At 44.6% G+C, this 21511-nt stretch overlaps 1 protein-coding gene across 9 annotated transcripts in view; it reads right to left on the bottom strand.

Moving 5' to 3' along the window:
• Positions 1-21511, bottom strand: part of patj (PATJ crumbs cell polarity complex component) — a 174925-nt gene that overhangs the window by 128411 nt on the left and 25003 nt on the right. For 6 of the 9 annotated variants that reach the window (XM_055862099.1, XM_055862106.1, XM_055862101.1 and 3 more), the window contains 7 exons: positions 16440-16637; positions 12548-12627; positions 12361-12417; positions 12118-12252; positions 10744-10920; positions 10583-10654; positions 10167-10382 (listed from right to left, as the gene is read on the bottom strand). In XM_055862099.1, the coding sequence (XP_055718074.1) occupies positions 10167-10382; positions 10583-10654; positions 10744-10920; positions 12118-12252; positions 12361-12417; positions 12548-12627; positions 16440-16637 (935 nt within the window). The remainder of the gene's footprint in view (positions 1-10166; positions 10383-10582; positions 10655-10743; positions 10921-12117; positions 12253-12360; positions 12418-12547; positions 12628-16439; positions 16638-21511) is intronic. The other 3 variants (XM_055862103.1, XM_055862109.1, XM_055862105.1) reach the window with 2 other exon arrangements.

The following is a 21511-nucleotide window of genomic DNA, read 5'->3' as shown; positions in this document are numbered from 1 at the left end:
ACAGCTCCGATTCTGGAAGGACCACGGTCCTGCTGGTTTCCATCCTTTTCCCTACTCTACCTGAAGAACCAGGTGTGTGCTCTCCAGCCAATCAGTAACATTGATAGATCAAACGCAGGCCGTTTATAAATGTAAACCAGTAGTACTACGAATTATTATTTTTTTTACATGCATACATGCACTTCTAGTAACTGTACAATTGTCCTATGGGTGTTTTGAATGTATCGTGCTGTATATTTCTTGGGATAGTGCATGTGGACTGTTGACCCCAGCATTCGTTTAGCAGCCAGCCAGCCAGGGCATGCAGTACAGCAGACTAGAGCCCAAAGTATGTCTACAGGCAGTAGTGCTGCAGACTGAATAGTGCACTGGATCCCATTCAGTCTCATCAGCCCAAAGCCTCCACCGGAGACACGTAGGTGTGCCCCCCCCCCAAAAAAACAATCTATCCACTCTCTCGCCCAGGGCAGACTGCCTCGGCTTGTAGCAAGAGACGGATTAGAAGAGAGTGAGAGACAGACAGAGAGAGATAAGGCAAGACAGACACTTCAACTATGTAGTAGTAGTGGTTTGATAACACTTATGTTCTTGTTATTTTCTATGGCCAAAGGTCCCTCTCATTCCTATTCGTTACTGTGGGAACTAAAAACACTTCATCCTTAATAAGTATATGCAGTGATGTGTTAACTTCTATTAGATTATCTTAGAATCATATGAACCACCACTTTGGGCCTGTTCTTAAACCAAATTACCACTTTCCTTTCTATTCCCTCACCTATACATTAGCGGTCCACTTTCCCGCACGGTAGCGCTGAGCGATTAGTGTTTTTTGAGGTTGGTTCGATTTCGGTTAGATTATTTCAAAAATAAATCTGTTTATCGATAAAACAAATGTAACCATTAAATGCGCTATGCATTATGCGAGTTGAACGCTGTAACGCAGAACAAAACAATTAATACAAGTCCCATGATGGTAAGTGACGGCCCATTACTGCTTATCACTTATTAACCATCACTGTATGCCTTATTTGTTGACTTTATTATTTCATTCCAAGTCATCATCTCCTCTCTATAGAGCTGCTGTCTAACAAAATTCCTATTTTGTAGGTCTTCAAAGTCAACAAGGCATACATTTATGACTGCTGAATACGAACTATCAAATCACTTAGATCATATATTTTCAGGTAGAGATACCTGCTCTCTACATCACCTCCAAATCTCGTATTCTTCTCCATTCCGAAGCAGTCGTTAAAGAGAACACAGACCGGACAAGCAGATGTGCAATGGATTATGGTCATTGTAGTTCATTACCCCGTTGTATGCGCTAAACTATGTCAAATATTGATCTGTTGGAAACTACAACGTCACACAGTTCACGCTGGATCTGATTTACCTCTAGAGATACTTTGCGATTTGCGCATTAAGCTCACAGAAAAACAAAAACAAAATGGAATTCAAGTAATTGAACCAATTTCGGACAATAGTTTAAAAAACGTAAAATGTTGGTTAAATCGCTCAGCACTAGCACACGTGCACATATACACAAACACCGCCACTTTCAGACAGACAGGCAGGCAGGCAGAGTGGTATCGACAGTGAGGGCTCAGCTGGCCGATATAGGGATGGAGGAGAGGGAGAGAAGGATAGGGAGGGAAGTGAATGAGGTCCTGGAGGTGAAGCTATGCCTATATTTAAGGATTTAAGGCCCCAGGATACGGTTACTCTGAAACACAAGGGGCCTTATAGCTTAGGGTTACTTCCGTAACCCCGGTTCTCTGATAATAGAGTAAGATGTCTCACATTGGGATTCGCTGATAGGCAGATCACTACTGGGAAGGCCCAATCACACAACGTCTGACCACTCGCCCGCCCTCTGGTCATTATCAAGCACGTTTCTTCCTTGCGCTCTTGCAGCGGTGAGACATCTCACTCCATTATCAAAGAACCGGGGTCACGGAAGTAACCATCATTTCTATTTCAAATAGTCATTCCATTTCTCACAACGGGATGTGGCCAACTCCCATATCACAGACATGCTCTCCGAAGCCAGGGTAGTCCCAACAGTATAATCCCTCGGAGGCTCCGACACAGAGGACAGTATGCGCCGATGAAAGTTCAGTGACATCCAAATCGGTAAAACCTCAAAAAAGTACGAGTGGTAGCCCAACATGCCGCATCGCAAATCTCTTGCTCCATCAGCAAAGATTTTGAACCGTGCCTAAGAGGTAGCCATTAGGGATGTGCCCTTTCTAGACGATTCGATATGCATCTAGATACATGGGCTCTGGCACGATACAGGAACGACACGCTTTAGTTTGAGGCGATTCGGCTTGATTAGGGAACGAATCGATTTGATGCACTGACATTTGTTACGTTAACACATGCTCAACTCCAAATTAAAATCTGCTCCTGATTGAGCCACATAAGATGGATCTGTCCAATATAGCCTGTTTCTTGTCCCCCCACTTCGGTTCTCAAATCACCATCACCCACTTATTAGCCTCTGCCATGCCCCCAACAACCGGATGCTTTTCAGGGGAAATGGAAAGAGAGCCTGTGACGCAGAGCCTGTGACGCGACTTACGCTTTTGGACGTTAACAAAAGGCGACACATTTACCGGATTGGTTGAACAGTGTTTTATCGTCTCGTTGAGTACGTAGAGTATCTAGTTTCAGGCGTTTCTGTTACACCTGCCTTGTTCGGTTACACACTAATTAACTTGTCATTTGTGCAGATTCAAGTCATGATCTGGAAATTTGAAAATGACTACGTATTTTTTTTAAACCTCCCGCTTTGGGCTGGATATGTCAATGTGTAGTTCGTGCATGTATATTCTATGAGCAGAATTAGTCTTACCTCAATTAGCCACGAAATCCCTAGTTTGAAAGCAACAGTTTTTCTGGAAGCTGTGCTGCACCATTTTCCCCCTAGCAACTCAAGTTGAACCAATGAGCTTCAGTCCCTCACCATTTGAGTGACAGCTAGCAAGATGCACACCATGCACCCACAACACACACAACACCCACACACAGAGAGAAATGATGTGGCACACATACAGTACCTTCCGAAAGTATTCACACACCTTGAATTATTCCATATTTTGTTGTGTTACTGAATTATTTCAAAATGTCTTAATACAAAACGGCTCACCCATCTACACACAATACACCATGATGACAAAGTGAAAACATGTTAAACAATTTTGCAAATGTATTGAAAATTAAATACAGAAATGTGGAACTTGCATAAGTATTCACACCTTTGAGGCAATCATTTGTAAAAGCACCTTTGACATTATGGGGTATTGTGTGAAGGCCATAAACAAAATCTTAATTTAATCAATTTCAAATTCAGGCTGTGACATAACAAAATGTGGAAAGAGTCAAGGGGTGTGAATACTTTTAGGCACTGTATGTATACAGACGCCTTCAGAATGCACCTCTCTCTCTCCTCCGTGTGCACACTGACTTACAGCATGCATATAGGGAAGGGCACTCAACTTGTAATGCACCGACTGATAATTGGCTAAAATAAACGGATAATAAGATGATAGCTGTATTGTTAGATTTCAGTGCAGCCTTCGGTGTTATTGATCATAATTTGATTTTAAAAAACTCACTTATAGCTTTACATCACGTGGTTGGAGAGTTACTTATCCAAAATAACTCAAGAGTATTTTTTTTTATCGGCAGCTTCTCTAACATCAGATATGTACAGTGTGGTATCCCTCAGGGCAGTTGCCTTGGGCTGTTACTTTTCATTATTTATTTTTTTACAAATGATTTGCCACTTGACAAGAAGCTAAAATGACTACATATGCTGATGATTGCACACACTACACATCAGCACCTACAGCCAGTGAGCTCACAGACACTCTTAACAATGAGTTACAGTCAGTGTCAGAATGGGTAGTTAACAATAAACTCGTCTTAAATACATCTAAAAACAAAAGCATTGTATTTGGTTCAAAGCATTCTCTTAGGCCTAAACCTCAACTGGAGTTGTGTATAAAGAGTGTGACCATTGAACAAGTTGAAAAAGCTGAACTCCTAGGACTAACACTGGATAGGTCAGTTATCATGGTCAAATCATATTGACAAAGCGAAGAAGGGAAGAGGTATGTCTGTTATTGAAAGATGTAGTGTTTTTACTTCGATACCAGGTTGAGTATCACAATACTCGATACCAAAACGATACCGCGGGGAAAGAAATAAGGCTTATTAGACAAAGTTACAGAATGGCACTTGATCCAGACATGTCTTTTGAGTTTAATGTCATTACATTTTAAATGTTATATTTTTGAATGTACAGCACCTTCAGAAAGAACAGTGGTTCCTCAATTAAAAGTTTTGAGCTTATGCCACGACCGTTTGTGGAAGATGGTGGCATTCAGTCATTGCACCTCACTACCACAAGGGGGAGCTTGTATAAAATAATTGCTGGCGGAGTTGAGAGAGAGAATTTGGGTAAATACAATGGCACAACGACACTTGACATGTGGACTGACGATTTTCGAGAATAGGCATGGTGGCCTTTTGGTTTCTCTCCCTCTAAAACAAAGAAATAATGATGAATAACAAACTGGCTATATTTACCACAATGTGAAAGTAATAGCCTCTCTACATAAACTGGGTCCTCCGTTGCTGATGTGAAGAAAAACTGAATGAAAGAGTCCAGCGAGGATAGGGAAGGGAAAAAGGTTGGCCATATTTTCAAGACCTGAAATACTTTTTGAATTTTTGAAACATAGAAGTTTATTTAGACAATTTAATATATTTGTTTAGACTTGGCTTATTTAGTAGGCTATTTTGCAGCATAAAGCTATATTTGTCAGCATAACGCTGAGTGACTTATTTGTGGCCTTGGCTCAAAATAAATATTCAGACCCCTTGACTTTTTCCACATTGTTACGTTACAGCCTTATTCTAAAACTGAGTAAATCAAAGTTTCTTCATCAATCTACACACAACACCCCATAATCGCAAGGCAAAAACAGGTTTTTAGAAATGTTAGCAAAAACAAAGACAGAAATACCTTATTTACATAAATATTCAAACCCTCTAAATTGAGCTCAGGTTCATCCTGTTTCCATTGATCATCCTTGAGATGTTTCAACAACTTGATTGGAGTCCACCTGTGGTAAATTCAATAGATTGGCCATGATTTGGAAAGGCAAACACCTGTCTATATAAGGTCCCACAGTTGACAGTGCATGTCAGAGCAAAAACCAAGCCGTGAGGTGGAAGGAATTGTCCGTAGAGCTCCGAGACAGGATTGTGTCGGGGCACAGATCTAGGAAAGGCTACAAAAACATTTCCGCAGTGTTGAAGGTGTGGCCTTCAATCATTCTTGAATGGAAGAAGTTTGGTACCACCCAGATTGTTCCTAAAGCTGGTCGCCCTGCCAAACTGAGCATTCGGGGGAGAAGGGCCTTGGTCAGGTAGGTGAGAGTTGCTCTGTGGAGATGGGAGAACATTCCAGAATGCCAAGTGTCACGCCTGGAGGAAACCCGGCACCATCCCTACGGTGAAGCATGGCGGTGACAGCATCATGCTGTGGGGATGTTTTTCAGCAGCAGGGACTGGGAGACTAGTCAGGATCGAAGGAAAGATGAATGGAGCAAAGTACAGAGAGATCCTTGATGAAATCCTGCTCCAGAGCGCTTAGGACCTCCGACTGGGGCAAAGGTTCACCTTCCAACAGGACAACGACCCTAAGCACACAGCCAAGACAACGCAGGAGTGGCTTGAGCGGCCCAGCCAGAGTCCGGATTTGAACCTGACCGAACATATCTGCAGAGACCTGAAAATAGCTGTGCAGTGATGCTCCCCATCCAACCTGGCAGAGCTTGAGAGGATCTGCAGAGAAGAATGGGAGAAACTCCCCAAATACAGGTGTGCCTAGCCTGTAGCATCATACCCAAGAAGACTCAAAGCTGTAATTGCTACCAAAAGGTGCTTCAACAAATTACAGAGTAAAGGGTCGGAATACTTATGTAAATGTGATACTTCAGTTTATTGCAAACATTTCTAAAAACCTGTTTGTGCTTTGTCATCATGGGATAGTGTAGATTGACAGGGGGGAAAAAAACATTTAATACATTTTTGGGTAAGGCTGTAATGTAACAAAATGTGGAAAAAGTCAAGGAGTCTGAATACTTCCCGAATGCACTGTAGGATGCCACAGTGCCAAAAAGTTAGTTTGTCAAATTTCTGCCCTGCTAGAGCTGCCCCAGTCAACTGTAAGTGTGGTCATTGTGAATTGGAAACATCTAAGAGCAACAACGGCTCAGCCGCGAAGTGGTAGGCCACACAAGAACGGGACCGCCAAGTGCTGAAGCATGTATTGCGTAAAAATATTCTGTCCTCGGTTGCAACACTCACTACCGAGTTCCAAACTGCCTCTGGAAGTAACGTCAGCACAAGAACTGTTCGTCGGGAGCTTCATGAACTGGGTTTTATTGGCCGAGCAGCCGCACACAAGCCTAAGATCATCATGCTCAATGCCAAGCGTCGGTTGGAGTGGTGTAAAGCTCGCCGCTATTGGACTCTGAAGCAGTGGAAACACTTTCTCTGGCGTGATAGAACATGCTTTGCCATCTGGCAGTACGACGGATAAATCTAGGTTTGGCGCATGCCAGGATAACGCTACCTGCCCCAATGCATATTGCCAACTGTAAAGTTTTGTGCAGGAGGAATAATGGTCTGGGACTGTTGCAGTCAAGGGAAATGTTAAAGCGACAGCATACAATGACATTCTAGGCGATTCTGTGCTTCCAACTTTGTGGCAACAGTTTTGGGAAGGGCCTTCCCTGTGTCAGCATGACAATAGCCCCATGCACAAAGCGAGGTCCATACAGAAATGGTTTGTCGAGATCGGTGTGGAGGAACTTGACTGGCCTTCACAGAGCCCTGACCTCGACCCCATCGAACATCTTTGGGCTGAATTGGAACGCCAACTGCGAGCCAGGCCTATTCACGCAACATCAGTGCCCGACCTCACTAATGCTCTTGTGGCTAAATGGAAGTCCCCGCAGCAATGTTCCAACATCTTGTGAAAAGCCTTCCAAGAAGAGTGAAGGCTGCTATCGCAGCAAAGGGGGGACCAACTCCATATTAATGCCCATGATGTTGGAACGAGATGTTAGAAGAGCAGGTGTCCACATAGTTTTGGTCATGTAGTGTATATGTCCAATGGATTCTTCTTCAGTTCATTTGTGAGCGACTCCGTTCGACTCTGTTCTTTGTGATTTCGTTCATCCATAATGACCGTATTGAACGGTTGCTGCTCATCTTACCGCTATTAAATCAGCAATGTCATTCTATCAGCGTTCACAAACTATCCCTTGTACTAGCTAGATCCCATGATAGAGAAGAAGAATGTGGAGTCATTAAAGTGTGATCTTTAGTGTTCAACTTGGCTCATTTCAGACTCGGGCGCTGCGTCATTACATTTCAGTCATTTACTGGCCTCTAGGTAAATATTAGGAGAGAGATGATTATTCAAAGCACATCCTTTCTGCTTGAATTGAATTGTTGTAAACCTCGAATATAACCCTGGTGGGAAGTATACAGAACAAAAATATAAACGCCAACAGGCTACAATTTCAAAGATTTTACTGAGTTACAGTTCATATAAGGAAATTAGTCAATTGAAATAAATTCATTAGGGCCTAATCTATGGATTTCACATGACTGGGGATATAGATATGTATCTGTTGGTCACAGATACCTTTAAAAAAAAGGTAGGTGCGTGGATCAGAAAACCAGTCAGTATCTGGTGTGACCACCATTTGCCTCATCAGAACGACACTCCTTCTCATAGAGTTGATCAGGCTGTTGATTGTGGCCTGTGGAATGTTGCCTCTCTTCAATGGCTTTGCGAAATCACTAGATATTGGAGGGAAATGGTGTTGTGCACGTCCATCCAGAGCATCCCAAACATGCTCAATGGGTGACATGTCTGGTGAGTATGCAGGCCCTGGAATAACTGGGACATTTTCACCATCCAGGAATTGTGTACAGATCATGCTGAAACATGGTAATGGCGGTGGATGCATGTCATGACAACGGGCCTCATGATCTCGTCACAGTATCTATGTGCTTTCAAATTGCCATCGATAAAATGCAATGGTGTTCATTGTCCGTAGCTTATGCCTGCCCGTAACAAAACCACAGGCCACTCTGTTCACAACACTTACATCAGCAAACTGCTCGCCCACATGAACGCCATACACGCAGTCTACGGTTGAGGCCCGGTTGGACGTACTGACAAATTCTCTAAAACGACGCTGGAGGTGGCTAATGGTAGAGAAATGAACATTAAATTATCAGGCAAAAGCTCTGGTCGACATTCCTGCTGTGTGCATGCCAATGGCACACTTCCTCAAAACTTAGACATCTTTGGCCTTCTGTTGTGTGACAAAGCTACACATTTTAGAGTGGCCTTTTATTGTCCTCAGCACAAGATGCATCTGTGTAATGATTATGCTGTTAAATCAGCTTCTTGATATGCCACACCTGTCAGGTGGACGGATTATCTTGGCAAAGGAGAAATGCTCAATAACAGGGAAGTAAACAAATTTGTGTACATTTTTTGGGGGGCGCATATGGAAAATGTCCGGGATCTTTTGTTTCAGCTCATGAAACATGGGACCAACACTTTACATTTTGCATTTATATTTTGTTCAGTGTAATTAAGGACCTTATTCAATCAACCGCTGTACATCAAATACATGTTTTATTTTCACACTCGCCGAATACAACAGGTGAAGGTAGACCTTACAGTGAAATGCTTAACCAACAATGCAGTTAAGAAAAAGTGTGATGTAAAAAATAGATAAGGAAAAAAAAAAAGCAGCAGTGAAATAACAGTAGCGAGGCTATATACAAGGAATACCGGTACAGAGTCAATGTGCGGGGGCACCGGTTAGTTGAGGTAACTAAGGTAATATGTACATGTAGGTAGAGTTAAAGTGACAATGCTTCGGTATACAGATTCTGGGGTTTCTTCCCTTGCCTTTGAGTGAGCTTATTGGCAAGTTCTTTGTTTCACACCGGAGGCACATTGTTATTTTATTTATATTAACAGTACGTTTTAATTACGTTCTGTTATAAAGAAAAGATAACTTATCAAGGACACTTGGTTGAATTGAATGAACAGCGCCCAAAGGTCTAATGTAGTGATCATAGTGCATTTACAGTTCTACTGTGCATACTGCCTGTGGTTAGAGCCTTGTTATAGTTCATATACTCTTCAGTCACAGTGAAACCCGACGGAGCTGGGTGCCTGGCTCTGACGGGTGTGATGTCTGGGATTGGCCCGGCTCCAGGTAACACCGCGGCACCTTGCCAAGCCCAACAACAGACCGTTTCATTTTGTTGTCCCCAACCTGATGACTAGTGACACTGCCATGCACGTTTCCCTTCCCTTCTGTGATCGGACGACAGGCGAAAAGAGACTTTTACTCAAGTAGTATTTCACAGTGTGACTCACTTTTACTTGAGTTATTTTCTATTAAGGTATCTTTAACTTTTACTCAAGTATGACAATTAAGTACTTTATCCACCACTGGGCTTTGGTCTGGGTCGTATTCATTAGGCACCGAAGGGAAGAAGAAAAACAAACGGTGAGAGAATACCAAGGTGTGGTCCAATAATAAAACACTTGTTTTTCTGTTTCCGTTGCACAACGCTTTGCTGCTGTGTGCTCTAATGAATACAACCTAGGCTTTACTCTGCTTTTTCCCACTCCTTCCAAAGCCCACTCCGGTCACAGATGGGACCTCAAACAGTCCCTTGGAGCTCGCACCCTCACCACCCCCACCGGTACTCATCCGCCCTTGATCGTCCTAAGCCTTGTCATTAATGAATTTATCAATTTGTTTGAAGAGCCCTTTGCAGGGGTCACCGATGTTGGTATGGAGATCAGGCTCTCACGTTCTCCCTTCTACAGTTCACATTCCTTCCCAAATTATAGGAAGAGAGGGAGAGCTGACATGAGGAGAGAGAAGAAGAGAGGAAGACAGAGGAGAGGAGTTAGGGGAGGGAGGAGGGGGAAAGGGGAGAAAGAACCTGGAAAGAAAGAGACAGAAGAGGTACAGTTGGAGAGATGTAGAGAGAAGAGGGGTGCGAGGGGCGGAGGAGGTACAGCAGCAACTCCCTACCTGGTAGTCCAGGATGCTGAAGCCCAGGCCTCTCTCTCCCTTCTCCAGCTCCAACAACTGAATGTCTGGGGACCACAGAGCCAGCTCTCCCTCTTCATCCTCCTCCTCCTCCTCTTCCCCTCTCTTCCCCTGCTGGATCTCCTCCTGCTGGCTGGGGTACGTGGGCGCTGGCTCATCCGGCTCCTCATCCGACACCTCCTGCAGGGTCACGTGGTCCTGGTGGGTGGAAGAGAGGATACACACGTATTGACACCATAATGTTAGCTTCAGGAACATCTTGATATGGTGTGCAGAGCATCGTGGGTATTGTAGTACTACAACAGTGACTTCAACCTATCCTGGTCACTGTCATTATCTATGAGTCATACGATACAGCATGAGTCAGCATTTTGAGGAGAAGTTATGAACTAGCCTACCCGAGGTTGTTCACTGTCATTGTCCCGGAGGTAGGCCTGACTTATCAACACAGAGGATAGCTTGGCTTCAAGCTAGATTAGAAGAACACAGGAGGACATAGACTATAATTTGTGTGTGTGTCGAGTTGGGAGTGTGTGTGTTCCTGTGTATGCGTGCTGACCTCAGACAAGCTGACGGCGGGGCTGGGCGAGCGCCACTCGTCTTGGCGGTCTGGTTGATAGTCTGAGTCGTCCTCTGTCAGGTGTCTGCAGCACACCAGGGTGAAGGGAGGGGGCACCTCACGCAGGAACGCCACTGCCTCACGCCTCGACTTGCCGTACAGCTGCACCCCGTTCACCTGGACACACACACCTTCCCTAAGTAAACGTGCATTGTACATGAAATTCACTTAAGACGGCGTACACACACACCTCGTTAATAGGCAAGACACACAGAGAAGCACTACATTCACCTGCAGAGCGTGCACACACACACTTCGAGTAAATACACAGCCAACCGTGTATAGGCTGTTGCACCAAAGACAACGGTCTTGTGCTCTGCTTTCAAAAGGGAAGATGAGACATCAGCTAATGGACAGTTTATGGCTGGAATGAATGGAGTCAATTTGTGACTTCAAAACACCCCTCAAAGGTGCTCTCTCGTAATGAAGTGAACCAAAAGAGATGTAGGAGCCCAAAGGAGTTGTGGGAGTATACTGTAGGTGTGTGTTCGTATGTGCACCTCTGTGCGTGCGTTCATACGTGCGCCTTTGCATGTTTGTGCTCTCGCCTGTGTGTGTGTGTGTGTGTGTGTGTGTGTGTGTGTGTGTGTGTGTGTGTGTGTGTGTGTGTGGGCTGATCAGAGGGGCCGCCCCAGAGGTATGGCACTATTCTCAGTGAGGGTACTCAGGGAGCCGCTGGTCTACTTGATTGCTGTTTAATGGAACGGGTTGCACGAGAGTGACTGGAGAGCCCGGCAATGGCTGCTACTGTATGTGCCATTTGCCCAGTGATGTAGGGGAGACCAGGCCTAACCCTCCGGTGTTACTGGGAGACTTGCGTTCAATTCACAGACCCGCTCCAAAAAAGTAGGTGTAGATCGAGCTACACTAGTACAGAGGGTTATGGTCGTGTAAAAACCAGGCATTTTAATCCATGGATTTGGCTCTCCTACCCTCTGATGCCAGGATTTCCCCCTCCTGTGCCATGGTGGTTGCCTCTGCTTATGTTAGGACTGCCAACAGCAACAGGCTGAGGGCACAGTGGTGAAGCAGCACCAAGCCGTGCGAGGGAGGGGGGCAGGAAGAGGGGATAGGTAGGGGGTAGAACAAAGTCTCCATCTCTCTCCCTCCCTACCTCTCCTGTCTGCCTGCCTCTCTCCCTCTCCTCTACTGCCTCCCTCTCTACTCTCTCCCTCCCCTCCCTCCCTCAACCCCTCAATTTACTTGGACAAGAAAAATGTTGCCCTAAGTGCTAGTGTGTGTGTATGTATGTGTACGTGTGTGTTATCAGATGTGTGTGTTGATGGGAGGCAGTAATGCATGCCAGTACAGTACCTCCAGTAGTTCGTCCTCTGGTCTCAGGAGCCCGTGTTTGGCCACGGGGCCCTCAGGGGCCACAGAAGAGACGTAGTGGTGGCCGTCGAACGAGTCCAACTCAACCCCCAGACGCATGGTGTGGATGGGAAGAAGCTAGAAAAGAATGGAATACTTTATTAGGCCTTGGAGAACTGTGGATGTTTTTAATAAGGGGAACTGTGTGGCATTTGGCATCATATTGAGCGTGTAACTGGTTGTAACCTTGGAGTACTTCTGTAGCTCAGCGTCATCTTCGATGACAGGGTCCAGTTCAACCACCTGGGAAGGACACAAACAATGGCACTATATAACTCCTTCCATGACAACGTAGACACTATGACCCACTCTCATGCGTCAGCAAATAAAAAAAGCTACCAACAGTGCTTATTCCGCCTAACGAACTGCTTACCAGAACGTCGTACTCTGGCCCCAGGGCCTGCTCCCATTTGGCCCTCAGCTCCAGCTCAGACAGAGAGACTCCCTCCATAGCTGAAAGACACAGTGACAGTGTTGACTCTAGGAGGAATGTTAATAACTGTGGCATAAGTACCTTCAAGAGATGCATGTATTGGGACATTGGGGTGCAGGGACGGGACATTGGGTTGAGGTTTGTGTATGTGTCTCTGTGTAAAAAGAGCTAGCCTGGTCCCAGATATGTTTGTGCTTTTTGCCTACTCCATTGTCAAGCCAAACATGACAATTCCAAAAGGAGTTGGCAAGAAATCAGAAACAGATTGGCACCCAGGCTGCAAAATAACTAGGCGATTCGTGCATTTGAGTGAATTGAACGTGACCGTGCCATTACGATGGTCGGTTGAAGACGTGTTTTTACATGTTGCCCACTATCAGAGATATTCTATGTGTTCCACTTCATTCTATTCCATTTACACAGTCTGTGGTGTATCCATTAAAATTGCATTACTATGACGAGGCTAACTACTATTTAGTCGAAATTACACTATAGTGCCTGGAAATACGATGACATTGCTAAAGTAGTCAAATATTTGTGATGAGTCTTTTTTGAGTGAGATTTCGCCATCTGAAATGAATCAAACAAGATTGATTCAAGGTTGAAAACAATTCTGTGCGCATGCGGTGCAGTGCTTGCGCACGTGTGTGTGTGTGTGTGTGTGTGGTGCGCGCCTCCGTAGAATTGGCCTGTCCTAGTGCGAGTGAGACACTCATTCCCTCCACTTAGATAGCACCACGACTGAAATGTTAAACACAGAGGAATAGCATTTTTTTGGGGCTCCAAGTCAACATGGCTGTTAAACTTGACACGGTGAGAAATCAAACTTGGGACAAAGATTGCTTCCTGGATCACAAGTAGCTCAGAGTCCAAGCAAATTAATAGGCATGATTCCTGCCCCCACAGAACTGTACCGTAAGGGTTCTGCCCCAAATGCTACTATATAGTGCACCAAAGGTAGTGCACTTGGTAGGGAATAGGGTACCGTCTGAGAAACAGCCTCTCTTTACAACGAACCCGGGGGGGGAAATCAGCAGCAGGATGTCGAGGAGGGAGATATTATGTTGCGTGTTCATGACCAGTGTAAAGATGTAAAAGAGAAACTCCTCAACATTCAGAGAGCGTACTAGCGCCTCTGAACCGACCACAATCCCCCCCCCCCCCCCCCCGCACACACACGGAACCGTTTGAGCAGCGGGTTGCGTGCCCTTCTCGCTCTCTCGGTCAACACAGTGCACCAAAACCCAAAGACCTGTGACATGAGCTCCAGCACTGTGCCTGAATAAATTAGCGTCGCTAACCACTCGCCAACGCGGCGCAATTACTCTCCACATTTCACTAAATAAATACGATAATACATTGTTTTGGGATGTCGAGAAAGGGAAGGGACATCTGTTGGCCAGGCAGTGGAGAGGAGAGCGCACACACATACACAGAACCTAAACACTTACCTTGCCTTTCAGTCGTTTAGCAAAGGGGGGGGGGGGGGAATGAGAAAAGGGAGAGACCGAGAACAAATGTGTGTTGGCGCTAGGTTGAACAAGCACAATCAGGCTGGTTCAAGTGTTGAGTTACTGTTGAGTTACTGGCACAGTGGCGCTACCATAAAATATTGTTTTTGCAAGCGTGTAGTGTAATGTACTGTGAACGTCGACGGTTCAGGCGTCCATTAACAGGTGTCGTGCCGCTACACTGAACTACAGTAACACAACAAAAGCCCAGATCACAACACCTACAAGCGACAATCGGCCAACATTTGCTCTGCAGTGGACTGGACAAGAATCCTTTTCTCACATCTTCAACTTTCAATGACTCTTACTCACATAACAAAGTATGGCTGGAGCCCAAATGGCACCATATTCCCTTTATAGTACACTACTTCTGACCAGGGTCCATAAGGTCATAGGGAATAGGGTCCCATTTTTTGAAAATGTTCTTTATTTAACTACGCAAGTCAGTTAAAAACAAATTCTTATTTACAATGACGGCCTACGAACAGTGGGTTAACTGCCTTGTTCAGGGGCAGAACGACAGATTTTTTACCTTGTCAGCTCGGGGCGATCTAGCAACCTTTCGGTTACTGGCCCAGCGCTCTAACCACTAGGCCCATTTGGGACATATCCCATGTCTTTGGTATTTCTGCTTCAGGTGATACTTCCAAAGCAATCATCTTTAAATAGAGAGACAAATATCTTAAACCTTCTCTCTTTGCCCAAATCACATGTCAACCATGGTCAAACCGTCATGCCTAATGAGTCTGTCACTGATTATACCCCTAATAATTATACACAACAACAAAATGACTGTCAATTCCAAACAAATGGTGTTTTAATTTTGCACGTACAGAAACACATGTATGCAAAATGCACGCACACACAGAGAAATAAGCCGTTGACAAGCCGTCATTGTTGTACATGGGGCTTGTATTGGTTCCCCTGGGCAACAGAATACTTTATTTTGGAGATTTGACATGTAAAGAGTCTTGTCAGGATTCATTAGGGCCAAGTGTAACGTGAGCCACCCCCTCACACACACTCTCCCCCTGTACCCAGCTCTAGCCTCCTGCTATTCCATTACCCCCCTCTATTCCCCCTGTACCCAGCTCTAGCCTCCTGCTATTCCGTTACCCCCTCTCTTCCCCCTGTACCCAGCTCTAGCCTCCTGCTATTCCGTTACCCCCTCCCTTCCCCCTGTACCCAGCTCTAGCCTCCTGCTATTCCGTTACCCCCTTCTCTTCCCCCTGTATCCAGCTCTAGCCTCCTGCTATTCCGTTACCCCCTCTCTTCCCCCTGTACCCAGCTCTAGCCTCCTGCTATTCCGTTACCCCCCTCTCTTCCCCCTGTATCCAGCTCTAGCCTCCTGCTATTCCGTTACCCCCTCTCTTCCCCCTGTACCCAGCTCTAGACTCCTGCTATTCCGGTACCCCCTCTCTTCCCCCTGTACCCAGCTCTAGCCTCCTGCTATTCCATTACCCCCCTCTCTTCCCCTTGTATCCAGCTCTAGCCTCCTGCTATTCCGTTACCCCCTCTCTTCCCCCTGTACCCAGCTCTAGCCTCCTGCTATTCCGTTACCCCCTCTCTTCCCCCTGTACCCAACTCTAGCCTCCTGCTATTCCGTTACCCCCTCTCTTCCCCCTGTACCCAGCTCTAGCCTCCTGCTATTCCGTTACCCCCCTCTCTTCCTTTCTCGCCTTTCTTGATATGTATATCTTGCAGGGTGGACGTGTAGCATGTCTGTAACAGTGCCCAACAAGCCTGCTGTGGAGGAATACGAAAGAGGGGGTGGAGGAGTGGTTTAGGGGGGGTACGGGGATGGAATGGTTTGGTTTGAATGACTGCGTGGCCAGCCGATGACCTGGACCCATAGAGAGGGGAGGGGGGTGTAATACAGGATCAGGTTCCAGTGCTTATGTAGTGACTGACTGTTTAAAAAGAGAAAGAAAAACAGCCAGACCACCGATGGGGGAAGGATTATAAAAGAGAAGGAAAGTGATCACCTCATCTGGACAAGCAATATTTGCTCACTGTGACTTGTTGTTCTGTCACTAACGTGCAACAGGTACTGACACATTACCTGGTTAGCTGACATTGTAACAGTTGACCGGGATGTTGACCCCTAGTGGCCGACTATCCAACAGTCAGCTAGCAGCGCTGTGTTTACGCAGTGTGTGTAAGTGGCAGCTGCCTCCCTCTAGACAACAGATGACTGACTGGGAGTGCGTCTACGGCGTAATGAGGCGTGTGTTCTATGATCTGATCTGCCCTGACCCAGCCACTGGGAGGATGAGGTGACAGAATGAGAGAGAGACGGATGGCTAGATGAATGAATGTACCAATTAATGGACGGACCGACGGCTGGATGAGCTCACCACTGGCCAGCTGTGTTCTGCTGGTGCTCATCAGAAGTGTCTCAGTGGGCTCCAGTAGGGGGGCCACGCTGGAGGCCACGCTGGAGGCCCTCTGCAGGTCTGATGACCGAGCTTTGATCTCTGCAGACCTCTTCAGAGACACACGGGACGGCTCTCTCTGGACTACAGCACACACACACACACACACACACACACACACACACACACACACACACGTATCTGTTTATTTAGTCATATCTGTGGTGCAGTTCTGACATATCAAATGAAACACCAGTAGACAGACAAAACAGTGTACTGGTCAGAACACAAGGCTGGTTGGAAAGACATGTGTTGGGGACATTTGTGGTCAATTTGAGCCAGGCCTTGCACAAATGAACACTCAATCACATTGTGTGTGCGCATGCACGTGAGTGCGAACACATTCAATGACATTACACCCACTGCCAACAGTACACGTTTTCAGAAGAAATCTGGTTGTGGGCTATTGGAGAAAAATATCCAGTTTCAGCTTGGATGTCCTGAGAGGAAGTGGTATAATTGCACTGCTCACAGTGCTTTAGTTACTTCATCCTAGATACGCGACCTGGGGGAATATTTGTAGCGGAGTGTCCTCGCCAATCATTTCTGATTCCCGGGCCAGTATACAGTGCCTTCAGAAAGTATTCATGCCCCTTGACTTTTTCCACATTTTGTTGTGTTACAGCCTGAATTTGAAATTGATCAAAAAGATCCCTCCCCTCATCTACACACAACATCCCGTGAAAAAATGAAAACATGATTAAACAATGATCGCACAATTATTGAAAAGGAAATACAGAAATCTCTTATTTACTTAAGTATTCAGACCCCTGAGTCTATACTTTGTAGAAGCACCTTTGGCAGTGATTACAGCTGCGAGTCTCCCTCAGTAAGTCTAAGAGCTTTCCACAACTGTATTGTACATTTGACCATTATTCTTTTAAAAATTCTTCAAGCTCTGTCAAATTGGTTGTTAATCATTGCTAGAAAACTCTTTTCATGTCTTGCCATAGATTTTTCAAGTAGATCCAAGTCAAAACTGCAACTCAGACACACAACATCCACCGTCTTCTTGGTAAGCAATTCCAGTGTAGATTTGGCCTTGTGTTTAAGGTTATTGTCCTGCTGAAAGGTGAATTCATCTCCCAGTGTCTGGTGGAAAGTACGTTTAAAAGCATACTCATAACATGACGCAGCCACCACTATGCTTGAAAACATGGAGAGTGGTACTCAGTAATGTGTTCTATTGGATTTGCCCCAAACATAACACTTTGTATTCAGGACAAAAAGTGAATTGCTTTGCCACATTTTTTGCAGTTACTTTAGAGCTGCTATGGAATATTATTATTCTGTAGAGGCTCCCTTCTTTCCACTCTGTCAATTAAGTTATTATTGTGGAGTAACTACAATGTTGTCATACGGTTTTAAAGTCACCACTGGTCTCATGGTGAAACCCCTGAATGGGTCCCTTCCTCTCCGGCAAGGGAGTTAGGGAGGAGGCCTATATCTTTGTAGTTTCTGGGTGTATTGATATCCAAAGTGCAATAAATAACTTGGCCCATCTACCAATAGATTCCCTTCTTTGTGAGGCATTGGAAAACCACCCTGGTCTTTGTGGTTGAATCTGTGTTTGAAATTCACTGCTTGACTGAGGGACCTTACAGATAAATGTGTGGGGTGAAGAGATGAAGCGGTCCTTCAGAAATCATGTTAAACACTATTATTGCACACAGAGTGAGACCATGCAACTTATTAAGTGACCTGTTAAGCACATTTTGACTCCTGAACTTATTTAAGCTTGCCATAACAAAGGGGTTGACTACTTATTGACTAAAATTTCAGCTTTTACTAATTTGAAAAAAAATTCTCAAAACAAAATTCTACTTTGACATTATGGGGCATCGGTGTAGGCAAAAAAATCTCAATATAATAATTTTTATATTCAGGCTGTAACACAACAAAATGTGGACAACGGGATGTGAATACCTTCTGAAGGCACTGTATACTACACCCTCCAAGTACTACACAAGTCAAGTGGACTACATGACAGAAGGCCAGTGTGTGTGTATGTGTGGCATGGGCAGTAAACCGTCCAGCGGGGTATTTTGAAATACAGTCAGTAAGATTTTGAAAGGCGTCAATAGCGTATGAAAATCTGGATGCCGCCCAACACTAGTGTACATAGAATGGAGCGCTACTTTTACAACGCTAGCAGTGTTCAGTTAGCACTGTATGCCTTTCCCCCACCGGTGTAATGAAACAATAGCAGTCCAGGAGAGATAAGAATCCCACTGTGGCTTAACTTGCTCTTCTAAATCACCTCTCACACCGCTCGGCTGACCAATAGTACCGGACACGGACTCGTAGAAGTCGCAGGAAATTAGGTCATAGATCTTGGGACGCTTTGCCGACGAGATACTTTTTGGAAATTACAGCAAGTAAACACATTTCTTATCGCAATCTTCCCCTGTGATGCTGGGTGGTAATTGGAAATGGCCGGAAAGAGTATGAACTTATTGTACAGGGTCATGTCCCAAATGGCACCCTATTCCCTATAAAATGCCTACGCAAACTATTCCACACCCCTTGACTTCTTGTGTTGTGTTACAGCCTGAATTTAAAATTGTTTAAATTGAGATTCTCTCTCACTGGCTTACACACAATACACCATAATGTCAAAGGTGCATTGTGTTTTTAGACATAAAAAAAAGTATTACAAATGCAAAGCTGAAATGAATGACTTGAGTCAATAAGTATTCAACCCCTGTTATGGCAAGCCTAAATAAGTGCTGAACAACTTACATAATACGTTGCATGGACTCACTCTGTATGCAATAAGTGTTTAACATGATGTTTTAAATGATTACCTCATCTCTGTACCCAACACATACAGATAATTGTAAGGTCGAGCAGTTAATTTCAAACACAGGTTCAACCACAAAGAACAGGGCCCAGATTCACAAAACCTTAAGTAATTTCTTCTTAACTTACTTCCCCCCTAACTATAGACTTAACTTTCTTCTTAAGCAAAGTTGCTATTCCTCAAAAAGGTTCTTAGAAATGTTATTGTGCCATTTATTATGTTTCTCCTTAAGCAAAAATTTAAGAACTTAGATTCTTGAAAATTAAGTCCTTGGAAATGTTATAAATGCCAAAATAGCTAAACCCTTGTCTTAAACTCAGGGCAGCGAGAGAAAAAAACTCCTGAAAGCAACTAACTTAACCTGAAAGTTTCAGTATTCATTATTTTAAACACAATAGCATGTTTTAGAACAGTAATCTCAGTAAGAAATATGCTTAAACGATTGCCATTGCTAGCTAGATAGCTAAAACGGTTGCCTAGCAACAAACATATTCATTAGATTTGTAAGTTCATAGGAAAATAATTCAATCTTAAGATATTGTTAAGGAATTGTACTTATGAAATTCTTTTTTTTCTTAAGAAGCATCTTAAGTTTTTGCGTCAGACGTATTTTATCCCTTTGAGCATGGTGAAGTTATTAATTACACTTTGGATGGTGTATCAATACACCCAGTCACTACAAAGATACAGATGTCCTTCCTAACAGTTGCTGGAGAGGAAGTAAACCACTCAGGGATTTCACCATGAGGCCAATGGTGACTTTAAAACAGTTACAGTTTAATAGTTTAATGGCTTCAGATAGGAGAAAACTGAGGATGGATCAACAACGTAGTTATACTACAATACTAACTAGTTATTCCACAATACAGTAAAACTACAAAAAAATATGGCAAAGAAATGAACTTCACGTCCTAAATACAAAGTGTTGGGGCCTCCCGAGCGGCGCAGTGGTCTAAGGCCCTGCATCGCAGTGCTAGCTGTGCCACTAAAGATTCTGGGTTAGAGTTCAGGCTCTGTCGCAGTCGGCTGCGACCGGGAGACCCATGGGGCGGCGCACAATTGGCCCAGCGTCATCTGGGTTAGGGGAGGGTTTTGCCGGCAGGGATGTCCTTGTCCCATCGCGCACTAGCAACTCCTGTGGCGGGCCGAGCGCAGTGCACGCTGACACGGTTGCCAGGTGTACAGCGTTTCCTCCGACACATTTGTGCGGCTGGCTTCCGGGTTAAGTGAGCATTGTGTCAAGAACCAGTGCAGCTTGGTTGGGTTTCGGGGGAGGCACGGCTCTCGACCTTCGCCTCTCCCGAGTCCGTACGGGAGTTGCAGCGATGAGACAAGACTAACTACCAATTGGATAACACAAAATTGGGGAAAAAATACTAAGTGTTATATTTGGGACAAATCCAACAACGCATCACTGAGTACCACTATTCATATTTTCAAGTATGGTGCTGGCTGCATTATGTTATTGGTATGCTCGTCATCGGCAAGGACTATGGAGCTTTTTTAGGATAAAAAGAAACGGAATAGAGCTAAGCACAGGCAGAATCCTAGAAGAAAACCTGTTTCAGTCTGCTTTCCAACAGACACTGGGAGAGGAATTCACCTTTCAGAAGGACAACATGCTAAAACACAAGGCCAAATATACACTGTAGTTGCTTACACAGATGACATTGTCACGCCCTGGCCTTAGTATTATTTGTTTTCTTTATTATTTTAGTTAGGTCAGGGTGTGACATGGGGTATGTGTGTGTTTGGGGGTATTTATATGGTAGAGGTGGTGTTGGTGGTAGTGTATGGGTTTGTGTTGAATGTATGTATCTAGCTGTGTCTATGGGTGTGTAGTTTTCTAGGAAAGTCTATGGTTGCCTGAATGGGTTATCAATTAGAGACAGCTGGTTTCGGTTGTCTCTAATTGGGAACCATATTTAAGGCTGCCATAGGCTTTAGCTGTTTGTGGGTCATTGTATATGTATATGTCGACGTAAGTAGTTTGTGTGTGCACTTGCGTTTGAAGTTTCACGATCGTTTGTTGTTTTGTTAGTTTGAATAAGTGTTTCGTGTTTATCTTCGTCGTTATAAATAAAGAAGATGTATTCATATCATGTTGCGCCTTGGTCCTCTCATTCATGTCAACACGATCGTGACAGACATGGAA

This window comes from Salvelinus fontinalis, chromosome 14, assembly GCF_029448725.1.
Source record: "Salvelinus fontinalis isolate EN_2023a chromosome 14, ASM2944872v1, whole genome shotgun sequence".
NCBI classification, from domain to species: Eukaryota; Metazoa; Chordata; class Actinopteri; order Salmoniformes; family Salmonidae; genus Salvelinus; species Salvelinus fontinalis.
Note: the sequence above shows the minus strand (reverse complement) of the source record. Positions and strands in the feature narration are given on the sequence as shown.